Here is a 13,204-nt window from a genome sequence, read left to right as displayed (position 1 = left end):
GTTATTTCTGTACTTTAAACTATATTTTGAAATATCTTATTCGGAGAGTAGGCCTAAATTACAGGGGTTTTTTTTTAACTTCAATCTTAGTGCACAATATTCTAATGATCAGATACTGTACAATCATTCTCTCAGTAGTGAAAAATAGTCAAATCAAAACAAGCACAAAATCAGTTGAGAAATAATTCATAGAAATAATTTTACTGCATGAATCTACTGGGCAGCCAGGCATTTATTAAATAACCTTTACTGTGAGCTACAGTACTACTTCTGTTACAATAGCTAATAGCCTGAGTAGTGGCAAACATTGCCACCAGATGGTCCTTAGTTTATCCTTCAAAGGAGCATGCTAAAGGCATCTGCTCAGAAAAGCACTATACAGACTTTCACCACGACAACTACGAAGTAACATATATATTAATTTGATAAAATGACCAGCTCAGTGGCCATTAGTATTAATATTGATGCCTGTTACCAAACACTGATTCTCACTGAGATTCAGTGACCAGAAATATAAAAAAACTCCCTTAATTGATTCACTTACTAAATTTGCACTGCGTCCTCAGATCCTGCAGATAGAACTAGATAGATAGAACTTTCAGAGCAAGCACTTTTTAATCATTGCCCTGCCCTTGGGTGTGGCCTCTCCCAACCTCGGCGAATCCGGTTCAGCCTCCTGTCCAGGCAGGGCAGCAGCAGCACAGTCTTGACCAATAGGACGGTCAGTGGGAGGAGGGATGCCAGGATAAAGGAGGGTGGGGTGTACCACACATAGTGCTTTAGCTCCACCCACTTCCTCCAGCCATAGACCAGAGCATGGGCTGTACAGAGGACCAGGGCAGTGTAACCCAAATGGCTCTACAGGACGGGCAGACAAATTGAGTGGAAGATAAGTAAACAGGAAGGCAGTCAGGCAGGTAATGAGACAGACAAATAGCAGAAAGGCAGATAATCTAAATAACCCAGCCTGTAGTTACACCCCCATCCCCCCTCATGGTTTGTCACCTGCACACACTGGAACTCTCTCCAGTTAAGGGTGTCACTGATGGTAGGCAGAGAGGACACAGCCACCAAGGCCAGCACACCCAGCCCCATGATGCCTAGGGAAACATAGATCTCCATCCGCCAGACGTCATCTGCTACCCATGAGTCCTCCCTGTTCTGCTGAACCTGAGAAAAGACATAGGTCTGTGGTTTAGTGTTATTAACACGATATTACATACTTATAACATGATAAGATGTTACACTGTACATTGTATGTGTTTTCTTAAAACAGGTAATAGTATAGGCACTTATCAAATTCACATCTAACAACAATGCTTGATTGTAAACTGGAACATTGATGTGCAGCGCAGAGTAAGTATTTCATATTTCAAACAGTCAAAAGTGCACAAAAGACAGGTGATTGATTCTGTCTATTTTGGTGGGCATACAAACAAAACTCCCATTAATCAGTGCCGACCAAAGTAAACACCATAGCTTTGACACTGAAGCAATTGATATGTCAACTCTGGGGGTTTTCATCAGTGTTGACACAAACTAGACTTCATGATAAGCTCTTTAAAGTGTGGACACACAATCTGACTTAAACTGCATAATGTATTTCTCCATAACAAAATGTTCCACCATCTTGTATCTGTCATACAAGACACACAGAAAAGCAAGAAAATGTGTTTTACATTTGCAGAGTGGTATTTTACGAACAATTTCTGATCATTTACAAATTCCCATAGATTACCGGCAAGTTACCATGGTTTGTGTATGGACATTTTGCAACCCTAACTGTATTTTTTTGGAATAATACAACCTTCTATTTGTACTATAAAACATCTAGCCAGGTAGGCTGGCTAAAGAGCGACTCAATGTCCGTACTGCACCTGTTCAGGGTCTGGGAAGGCCTAACCCTAACCCTAACCCTGGGAAGGCCTTCTCATGTTGTTGGCACGATGAGTCGATAATGAAGAGGCTGTGTCCTGCGCTGGTTGGTGTTCCCCCTGTATCTTTTATCTTGTATATTTTTTCATTGAACGAACCATGAGGTATGTTTTTTTTAAGAACTGTCCCATCACTTTTCACTCCCATGAAAAAAGCAAGGAATGCGATGCCTCACCCAAACGCAAATACAACATTTGTGAGAACCAATCAATGAGCCCGCTCAGATGCAGGCTTGGATATTCACCACTTAACTTGGGAGTTAATGACAGTGAGGAAAGTAGGGTTTCTAGGCCAAAATGAGTTCAGCACTCGTTGTGTACCATGTTGGTCTAGCTTCAGGTACAGTAGGCTACTCTCCGAGAACATGGATCATTTTTCATAAGTCTGGACTAGAAACCTACCTGTTGGTACGCCCAGTTGAGAAGCTTGTATCTATAGGAGCGTCTAAGTGGGTAGCAGAGGCTGTAGATGGCATGGAGTGAGGCTAGGAAGAAGGCCAGCAGGCCAAGCTGTTTCCTCATAGACATCCATTTCTCCAGCCAGCTTGGGAAACTGCTGTATTTAGTACCTGTAGCAGAGGGGGAATGTGACCAGGGGCCATTTGTAATATTTTTGCGACATTTAACCTACACATTTAAAAATGTCTTCCACACTGTCAGACTACAAGTGCGGTTGAGGATGTCAGGGATGGGACTAAAGAGAGTTCTCACTATGGGTGATCCATAGTAAATATCACACCACCCTGTCATATCCTGTCTCTCTGTATGACTCTGTATGATCTCCCTAATAAAAGGTTTACTCCAAGTTAAGTCCACCAAAAGTATAATTAAAAATGTATCCTGCTGTTCACAGGGGAGACGTGTTTTAGAACCACCACAATTGCACTGAGGAAACCATTGATCTAAATTTACACTGTGAGGCTACAATTACCCTTATGAGTTATGACTGGTCAGAGGGAGAGGGGGAGGGTAGAGTGAGGTGAAGGGTCAGATGAGGAGAAAGAGGGGAGGGAGGTAAAGTCAGACAGGAGAATTTGTTTGACTAGGGCGTTTGTGTCAACACCATGACACGCACAATATGTTGAGGGCCTTTCTGCCAAGACAACTAAGCCTTCCCTGCAGGGAGAGGCATTCGCAGGCCATAATCATAAAATCTAAAAATAGGATCTCTCTCCTCTTAACTTAAAAATCCAGTTTGTGCTTATGCAAGCTGTGTGGATCACTGCACTGATTTGATATGAATGTGCACCTATGCATTTTTCTACTGAGATATAGTTATATACAAATAACCACATTCAAGTTGTTGCTATCAGCAAGCATGACTAATGGTATTATAATGGTATTATGGGACCTTCTTGTACAATCAAACACCTAATCCTGAATGTAAACATCAAAATACATATTTCTGAAGTGTGTGGGTGAATGCTAGCCCATGTCCAGTACCTCTGTGCAGCTGGAACAGGGCAGCCAGTACCCCTGGCAAATAGACCAGAGCAAGCAGAGATATGGACGTCCAGGGCAGTGTCTTGTTCATCACCAGGATGGGGATCTTATAAAAGTCACTCCTGTTCTGAGATACAAAGGGCTGCAGCACATCCCTCACAAACGTGTACAGGAAGGTCACTGCCATCAATATTGCCGTCAGTCTGAGGGGTAAGTGCCACTGTGGGAAGAGGGGCATCTCCTCCAGGCAGACACAAGAGGGAAACTCAAATTCCTCCAGGGCATACGACGCCAGCAGGGGGCGATGTTTGGCCCCTTCTAACATCAGAGCCTCGTGTCCCTCTGATTCCTTAGTTAGAGAGAGGGGAGGGAAGAGTATGGTTACTTTATGTCCTTGACAACTGATCTTGGGTTGGTTTAGTCAGTCTGTCAAGGATGAGGTTGAGTTGTGTGGAGATGAATTTGGACCTACTGTACTGTATATTGAGTTAAGGTGTATTCAGTGAATAACCCTTCCATAAACAATAAGAAATGCCAAGCACTTTTTGCTATCATGACATTGCTGATTAAAATGTATGATCTGACATAGGTGGTTACAAGTAAACTGTACAATTGCCAGGAAAACAAACTTAATTTGAAACTAAAATTAATACATACAAAATCACACTTTGAAGGTTACAGTTTACAAATCACAAACCTTTCTCAAATCCTACTTTTAAAATCATGAATTTGACTGTACAGCAGGTGCTCTCTGGGAAGTGCATAAACACTTCTTCACATCCTGAGTCACGACCAACAGCAACAGACCACGGTAACTGGGAGAAATAATCTATTTTATTCAAGCAAGTTTATTTCCCCTAGTCTCAAAGTAGAGGATTTCTCTCTAGTTGTTTTCCTCTTTGAAAATGTGATGTGAAGGAGAGGAACATGCTAACCTAAAACACAGCCTAAAATCCACGATTTGGGGTGTGTAATTGTCTTGTCATTCTAAATTAGAGAGAGCCAGAGCTAAACCAGTCTCATATGAGTTAGATGTCATACCTGTTGGATCAGGTGTGGTTTGGCCTCTGGATCCATGTCAGCCAGCTCATGCCAGTCTTGATCTTGTCCCATGGTGCATTGTGAATCAGCTTCTCTTCTCTCAGCTCTTCTCTCCATAATTTCAGAGCAAGACAGGAACAGAGAGGCCACCTTGCTCAAACTAAAAGTATCACCAAGTCTTTAATTACAAGTCAGGAAGTATTTGAGGTCTGCTTGATCATATGCCTCTAGTTCAGAGTTGACACTGTATTATGTGGCCTGTAGAGCTTCATTCCAATCACAACCTTGGTCCCCACAGGAATGTGAGGAACTCGAGGACTGATGGAAGAATTCGCATGACTTGTTTAATTCCTAGGGCATTGAGCCATTAAGCCATTGGGATCAAAGCCACCATTGTCAAAAGGTAAGGGGACTGCCAGGACTGTGACACTATGTAATATGATAGGGTAGGAGTGCACAGACAGTAGTAAAAGCTACAGTGCAACATGAGACAAAATAAAATAGATATGCTAGTAATTGCCGGAGAAAAAATCTCGCAGAGGTATGCTGACAACAATTTTGGAAAATAAAAAAGCAACACGTGAACTCACGGTCAGTGTGTATTATGCCTGTAAGTGTGACTTACGGGAAGTTCGGGTCATCTGTACAAATATTTATTTATTTATCCATCCTAATCAGGCTTACAAGTTGTGGTGTTTCCAGTTGTGGGATTCTGTCAAAATACAAAACACTTGTGGGAGGACACGGGTCCATCCATATAACGGATTCCGATCCTGAAAACTGCCGGTCCAGTCCTCGCCGTACTCGTTCACGTTCGCACCATGTTTACTCACTGTCACACACCATTCATAACTTTGGAAATGACGAAGTTCTAAGACCCACCCTAATTCTCCGCCCCATGGACACAGTTACCTATCCTAACCCAGAGGGATCTGACAGTGCGTCCCCATTCCAGGCCCCTCTCCCAATCATTTGACAGACTTTACTGCTGGTAGTTCGCTCCTCCTTTGTCCCAACTAGAACGCTCCGTACCCCACGTCCGCATCGCTTTGAAAAAGCGTGGGTTGTGAAATGAATTCATCCGAATTCTCGACTTCAATTGAAAATGACGTTTAGAGATATATGCAGTTATTTGGATACGCACAAACATTATGAATGTTGTTTTATAAATGTGTTTTTTTTGGGACACACTAGAGTGAGTTGGAAATTACATGTTGGTGTATGATCAGGATAGACAGTCATATGAAGCTCGTGACGCTCACTTTACTGTAAGTCATATTCTTCATATTCTGGTCATAATACATCATTGATTGAAATGACCAATGAGCAGCATACATCGTATTAGGCTACTTGCAATGGTCAGAAATCAGCACCAATGATTTAATATCAATGACCTCTAGATGTCTCTCTAGTCTCATCCTCTGTCTCCCTGCCTTTTTGGCTATCTTTGGGATATTTTTTTTTTCTAAAGTTAATTGAGTTTAAGCTGTTCCCTTTAGAGCGGTGCACATGACCATCCTGTGATTTTTACTGCCTCCAAAAAGGGCTTGATAAGTTTGTCCTGTGGGATGTGAATGCTCAAACTATTGACTGGATTGCTCAAAAGATAGATTCATTTTATTTTCGACAATGCATTTGACAGGTTGGTTCCTTGCATTCGCTGTAGCCTCTGGGTCATCTGGTCTGTCATCAGCGGGACCTCTACATGCACAATGCAAAGTAGAATGGTATTGTATGACTTTATGATTTGACCACATGTGTGCTGTTGTTGTGAGTGGTCACTGTTGACTTTGTTTATTCTAACTACATGTAACCGGTCAGCTTTATGTTATGTTATGGAGTGATTTACTGTGTGTGTGTGTGTGTGTGTGTGTGTGTGTGTGTGTGTGTGTGTGTGTGTGTGTGTGTGTGTGTGTGTGTGTGTGTGTGGTGTGTGTGTGTGTGTGTGTGTGTGTGTGTGTGTGTGTGTGTGTGTGATTTATGTGTGACAGGATTTGTGCTTCATGTTAGATCAGCTGTGCATTATCAACTTTTACCTGAACATAAACAATGTTGAGGTGGAATTGTATTTTATGCAAGTCTGACATTCCTTTGTCACCTTATATCATTATGTCTGATCTATAATGTCAGCATATGTTGATGCTATACAATCATATGTTCTTAATGTTATAGCATTGTACAGTAGCGTACAGATAGACACTCTTAGGAGTTAATGCCTCATTCATATACGAAGCGCTAGCCAACTTACACACATATTCAACATTATTTCAGCTGAGCATGAACACATTTGGCAGCAGGGTTCAGCAAACTGCTGGTAAGCATCATATGATCCACTGATCTAAGTGGTCAATCACACATTAACCCCTAGGGGCATGATCATAGAGCTATCCATTTAGAAACAAATCACAGAGGCCATGTGATAATGATGTCAATAGGACAGGATGTTATAGGGCATGGGATGATCCATATACTGATCTAAGGCACATGATCCCAAGGACAGGCCAAACAAACTCCAAACGGTCACCTTTTACATTTACATTTATGGCATTTAGCAGACGCCTCTATCCAAAGCGACGTATAACAATACATTTGTTTAAGTAAGTGAATCATCTATCCAACAGTCATCATCTTTTGGAGTGCGTGACCCCTCATATTGATAATAAGAACAGGGAGAGTCTCACTTCCCAAACGACTAGCATACATAAGTTCATATGGCATCAAAACCAGTCTGAAATAAAGTTTATTTTTTTTGTGTTTAACAGGTGTGGAATGTAGGGCATCAACAAAGAGTTTTTGTGTATTGATTCTGTCGGAAAGTGAAACATTATCATCATTATCCAGTAGATGGCATCATTTTACTAGAAATAACCTTGAGGATAAATGTGATGATGCTGAGTTATTTGATGCAATTATGTGTCATTCAATAGGTCCAATGTCATGTTGAGGCCATATTGAAAATTCTGCAATGTTCGGAAATAGATCAGGAAATGTGGACACTTACAATCTTGTCTGTGGCGATATGCTGTGTATCTCACAGTATTGAGTATTGTACTTGATGTGTTGTTTACGATCTGCGTCCCAGGTACTTTGGTATCCCCTGTAGTCTGGTCTACAAAGGCCTGGTCACCCAGATTAAGAATTGGAGGACTATAGCCAGCTGCTCCATGGGGGGGCAGAGGTGCCTCTACAAGCTGCAGGCAGCATCGGTCCACTTCATAGCAGCCAAACACACCACACCTGTGAAGAAGTATGTGGATGACATCACCTTTCGCCTCGTGTCCTACCAGTTCTTTACCCATTGCCACGTCTCAGTAAGTCTGATTGTCTCTTTCCCATTTGAGGAGATCCACTGAAGAGAAAATATTAGAATAAACATTGTTTTTTGTAGACCTTAATCAATTGTCAAAACTAAAGGAGCTACCTGTAGATCTTACTGTTGTTGTTTTTTTTGATTGACCACCAAGCTTTTCTCTAACCATAGCCTATCTCTCTCTCTCTCTGTCTCTCTCTGCAGGCTATGTCTGTCTCAGAAAGCTGGTATGCCATTAAAGATCACGGCACCAACTACTGCAACCTCTACAACCTTATGGAAGGTATAATGTATAGCTCTCATACGCACACATGTTATACTGTATATAAAATGTATTCAGGTTTATACCAAAGTTAGGCAAGCCAATTTTATTTATTTTTTACATCTGACGGACTGCAGACATTTTGCTGGACCCTGTGTGCATAGGTCACTGAGTGATCCTTGCCTATCTTTATATCCCAAACAGGAAGTGGACTAACAGGAGCCACTGGATACAAGGAGGTCACCAGTGACTTTCTGTGTACTCAGCGCTCCTCTGCTGACTGTACTGTCTACTGACAGTATGACCCACCTTGGCCTCTCTCTCAGGGTGCTTATGGCACCACAGGTTGGAATTAAACTCACCTTGAGCAGTGACACTGTAGCATTCCAATCTACACTATCCATATTGCATGGCACGGCTTACTCGGCATCAGGTAGATACTCATGATATAGATATAATTGCATTATATAGACATGCTGCTGTTGTATTTTTGTAGATCTTCTTTTTTAGTGGTTCAACTTCTGTTTATGTATATCTAATATTTTTACTCCTTATTTTTTACATTTGTATGTTGTACGTACATTATAATGACACTCCAGCTTGTAATGAAAAATAAAAACAACATTTTCAGGAAACAGAAGTCTTGAGGTGAAAGTTTGTGTCTGTTAGCTCTATCTCGCTGTCTTGAGCCCACAGTTAACTTTGGTGGTAAATATAGCTCTCTGTATACCTCAGAGGTGAGTCAGTGTCTGAGGGAGGGCATCGTTCTTTTTGACACCTAAACCAGTTTTCCTCTTAAAAGCAATGGTGACGGGGTAAAAAAAACAACCCAAAAAAACACTCTGAGCTATGTGAATTGCAGGGCAGGTTTTATTAGGACAGCAATATGCTCAGCTGGGCTTTGCCATCCATCACTGAGAAGTGTTTTCAGATCACTGGTGGACAGTTAGCCACAGGCATCACTGTTTAAAACTTTACACAGGCAGTCTTCTCTCTGGCCAGTAGGTGGCATTGTTTGCAAGCTCCACTACCACATTACACATTACAGACTCAGGACTTTATTTTTGATAATGTACAAGGACCAGACTGAACATGCATAACATATGTTCTGTTTAAATGTTTTAATACTGATATCATACTTTATGAATATAAGTTTATATGCATGAACATACTTCTTTTGGCCATGAGCACAGCAAAGCCAGCAAAGCAGGGCGTGATTACCCATTTTAGTGCGGATAGACATAGTGGAATCGTAGGTTTCAAACAGGCCTAAAAGATTACCCAATTAGAGTCAGATACTGGTCATCATAATGGTCACTGGTCTTGATGTCTTTATCCTACCCTGCTATGTCATTTGTCCTTTTTTGTTCAAGTAAGGTCACAACCTTTCATCATTTATAGAGTTCAACAGTTGCTTCTGGCAGTGGGGGGTTGGTTTGTGGGGCGAACAGGAGGATTGGCTGGACTAGATGGACCAGAGGAAAAGCCACTTCATTTGTCACTGGAGTGTACTGTATCTGCGCCAGAGAGGGGCTGCTTGGGAGGTACACATGTTGAATTATCAGGGTGAGGGCAGGCTTTCCATTAACACGGGAATATTGCCTCGATTTTTCTTTTTTTATAGCACCTACAGTAATTATGTTATTAATGTTATTGTTATGTTATTAATGTTATTGTTATGTTATGTTATTAATGTTGTTATTAATGTTATTCATGTTATTGTTATGTTATTAATATGCAGATATTGTTTCAAAACATGCTTATGTAACAGAATGTAATGGGCGTAAAGATATGTACTGTCATTTTTATATGAGATTAGTTATTTTGTGTATTTGTGAGAGTGATAGGATTGAAATTGCTCTTACTGTACACCAGCACTTAGTATCAAGGTTTAAATGGGGATGGTAGTGAAGGAACTGACTTCAAAATGGGTCGGTTCTCAGAGATCATTTTTAATTGACAGTTTTAGGTCTAACTGGCAGTATATATTGGCTCTTCTCCTTGTCTGAATGTGGATGAATTTGGTTCCACTTCATTCCTTACTGTCCAATTTAACATTTACGTTATAACATGTTCATACTGTATATTTTATGTAAAGATTTATAGATGTAAATTCATATACAATACATATTAGAGTACAGTCCTGGAAATGTGTAAGTCTTGTATACAGTTGTGGTCAGAAGTTTACATACACTTGTAAAGAAGATGTATGTCATGGCAGTCTTGAGTTTCCAATCATTTCTACAACTCTTATTTTTCTGTGATGGATTGATTGGAGCACATACTTCTTTGTCACAAAAAACATTCATGAAGTTTGGTTCTTTTATGAATTTATTATGGGTCTTCTGAAAATGTGACAAAATCTGTCAAAAATATACATACAGCACCTTGAATTATCAATTTTGGTGATGTAGAAAGTTGTGTCAATCAAATTTGCTTTGTGGCAAAAGAACCAAACTTCATGAATGTTTTTTGTGACAAAGAAGTATGTGCTCCAATCAATCCATCACAGAAAAATAAGAGTTGGTTGATTGGAAACTCAAGACTGCCATGACATACATGTTCTTTATGTAAACTTCTGACATTCTAACTGTATATCATGGTCATACAGGCTGTGCATTTTTGGAGGAAGGATGGGATGCCAATATTATTTATGATACTGTAGTGTGTGTGTGTGTGTGTGTGTGTGTGTGTGTGTGTGCGTGTGTGTGTGTGTGTGCGTGTGTGTGTGTGTGTGTGTGTGCACACTCACACCTCCCACCGGGTGATCCATGGTTAAACAAGGCAAGCCTGAGACTGTGCTTAACCCTCCCTGCCCGCCCTCAGTCTCAGAGTGATGAAATTCATCTAAAGTGAAAGGGTGCAAAATCCTCTCCAAACCAATTAGACAGGGCCAGAGGCCCTCAGGGGCGCTCCAGCAGCAGGCTGAGACAGGGGCCAGAGTGGCAGGGGAAGGAGGTAATCAGAGTCCCTGTATTGAACAATATTGGAAAGCACAACAATAACATACTATAAATCACTGGGAGAGCTCCACTGGATATGGGATCTCAAGGACAAACAGGTTATCCTCCCAAGCAGGGAATCAACCATGCAGCCACTTCCTTTCTTCTCTTTATACAAGCCAATGTTTCTATAATGGACTCTGGACTAGAAAGACAGACTTCTTCATTCCATTGGTTATAGTCTGGCCAAACCACATACTAACTGATAATGGATTATATTGCATTACAATAGACTTCTGTATGTATGCAAAGTATTAGGAGGTTGAGGAAAAATATGCCACTGTAATGAATAGAGGGATTTAAAGGAAGCCAGCCTAATATAGTGTATGTTAAATATATCACACTTCTATTGTGTTTGTGTACACCTTCCTTGATAGGCAGCAACACCTCCTCCATACTCACTCTCAACACAGGGCCCCCCAAAGGCTGTGTGCTCAGTCCCCTCCTTGCTGAGACAGCCTACAGGGAGGAGGTAAGAGCAGAATGGAGCCAGGACAACAACCTAGGAGATGATGGTGGACTATAGGAAGAAGAAGGGGGGCGGGGGGGGGGGCACGCCAACAGGGTTGAAGTGGAGAGGTTCAGCAGCTTCAAGTTCCTCTGCGTCCACATCATTGAGGACTTAAAATGGACCCATCACACCGGCACAGTGATCAAGACGGCATGCCAACGCCTGTTTTAGCACCTCAGGTGGCTAAAGAAATTTGTCATTGCCCCTCAGATCCTCACCAACTTCTACAGATGCACCATTGAGATGCTGCATCACCACCTGGTACGGTACCTGTAGGCGGGCAGCTGTCCATCTGGCACGTACCAGTGCATCAGTGCACCAGTGCCTAAGACCGGTAGCCTAGCTGCCCACTTGCACTACTTGCTGCTTGCTGCTTGACCTAAGACAATTTGCACTGACTCTGCACATACACTAAGTCTTACACTTTTTGCTTTATTTACACTTATGCCTTTTACATGTATTGCCTATTGTGTTATTATTGTTATGTCCTGATAATTGCACTGTTCAGAGGAAGCTTGTAAAGTAAGCATCTCATTTGAATGAATTTACATTGTGTATCCTGTGCATTTGATCAATAGACTTTGACTCGACTTGTAACACAATTACTGTTATAGCAATGAGCTGGCTTCCAGCTTCATCTGTATGTATTTATACTGGAAACAGTCTAGGGAGCAATATAGATATCGACATGAAACTCCCTATACTCCCTCTGAGCAGTTGCCAGATCCAATCCATCACTCCCACACCACCACCCTCATTAGTTATGACAGAACATGAGCTCAGTGGATGGGTGGAGAACGGAGCCGCTCTGGTTCTGAAGCGGGAGAGTTCTGTTACATGTGACCCAGTCACTAGCACTAAGGATCACCCTGACTCACATCCAGACAAAGGCACTCTGGATCAGCCCGTATGTGTGTGTGCGTGTGTGTGTGTGTGTGTGTCTGTCTGTCTGCCTGCCTGTCTGTCTGTGTGTGTGTGTGTGTGTTGTGTGTGTGTGTGTGTGTGTGTGTGTGTGTGTGTGTGTGTGTGTGTGTCTGTCTGCCTGCCTGTCTATGTGTGTGTGTGTGTGTGTGTGTGTGTGTGTCTGTCTGCCTGCCTGTCTATGTGTGTGTGTGTGTGTGTGTGTGTGTGTGTGTGTGTGTGTGTGTGTGTGTGTGTGTGTGTGTGTGTGTGTGTGTGTGCGTGTGTTTACATGACAGATGAACCCTTGCTGGAGTAATACTGTATGTGTGGATGTGCTCAGTGATATAACCTCCCCATGCCACTCCTCCACAAAAAAAGCTTCCAGGGATACCCTTATAGCATCAGGGGAGATTAAATGTGAGTAGAGAGGCATCTAGCATCGGCAGAGGGAATTCCCCGGGGGAATTAGGCAGAAACCTATCTGACAAGCTTTAAGCTGTCACCTCCAGCTCCGCTTGGCTTTTTTCGACTCTGTGGGTTTGTCACACACTAGGCACTCTCTCATAGTCTTTACAGGAATGTGTCCTCTCTTAACTGGGGGCCTTAAATGTGGTTTATCATTCAACCTGAGTGTGCAACTCGTCTATTAGGTTATTGCAGGTCACCTCCACCAAGATGAGGTGCAGTCTGAGGTTAATACATGTATGTAATGCAATATTCAACCAAATCTTCTAATCACAACACTATCCTGCTATGAAGACTGTCCATATGATTATTTAAGAGCCATGCTCTACGTAG

General features: G+C 41.9%; 2 protein-coding genes across 4 annotated transcripts; one reads left to right on the top strand and one right to left on the bottom strand.

Annotated features, from left to right (window-relative positions):
* Nucleotides 1–185: 185 nt before the first annotated feature.
* On the bottom strand, nucleotides 186–5,244 carry LOC310810877 (STEAP1 protein-like). 3 transcript variants are annotated; one of them, XM_083678760.1, is made up of 6 exons: nucleotides 5,009–5,244; nucleotides 4,419–4,524; nucleotides 3,378–3,726; nucleotides 2,337–2,503; nucleotides 1,006–1,170; nucleotides 186–858 (listed from the first exon to the last, which is right to left on the bottom strand). In XM_083678760.1, the coding sequence occupies exons 2-6, from the start codon at nucleotides 4,488–4,490 to the stop codon at nucleotides 619–621; spliced, it is 993 nt and encodes a 330-aa protein (XP_083534886.1). In that variant the 5' UTR covers nucleotides 4,491–4,524; nucleotides 5,009–5,244; the 3' UTR covers nucleotides 186–618. The 3 variants fall into 3 exon arrangements, with proteins under 3 accessions (XP_083534886.1, XP_083534885.1, XP_083534884.1); XM_083678759.1 differs by having other exon boundaries at nucleotides 4,419–4,578; nucleotides 5,044–5,244; XM_083678758.1 differs by having other exon boundaries at nucleotides 4,419–5,243.
* A 2,265-nt stretch (nucleotides 5,245–7,509) lies between these two features.
* On the top strand, nucleotides 7,510–8,531 carry LOC310810893 (uncharacterized protein). The gene is made up of 3 exons (XM_083678796.1): nucleotides 7,510–7,729; nucleotides 7,933–8,011; nucleotides 8,195–8,531. The coding sequence occupies exons 1-3, from the start codon at nucleotides 7,583–7,585 to the stop codon at nucleotides 8,284–8,286; spliced, it is 318 nt and encodes a 105-aa protein (XP_083534922.1). The 5' UTR covers nucleotides 7,510–7,582; the 3' UTR covers nucleotides 8,287–8,531.
* Nucleotides 8,532–13,204: the final 4,673 nt, after the last annotated feature.

Source organism: Argentina silus, assembly GCF_951799395.1.
Source record: "Argentina silus genome assembly, chromosome: 1".
Classification (NCBI taxonomy): domain Eukaryota; kingdom Metazoa; phylum Chordata; class Actinopteri; order Argentiniformes; family Argentinidae; genus Argentina; species Argentina silus.
Note: the sequence above shows the minus strand (reverse complement) of the source record. Positions and strands in the feature narration are given on the sequence as shown.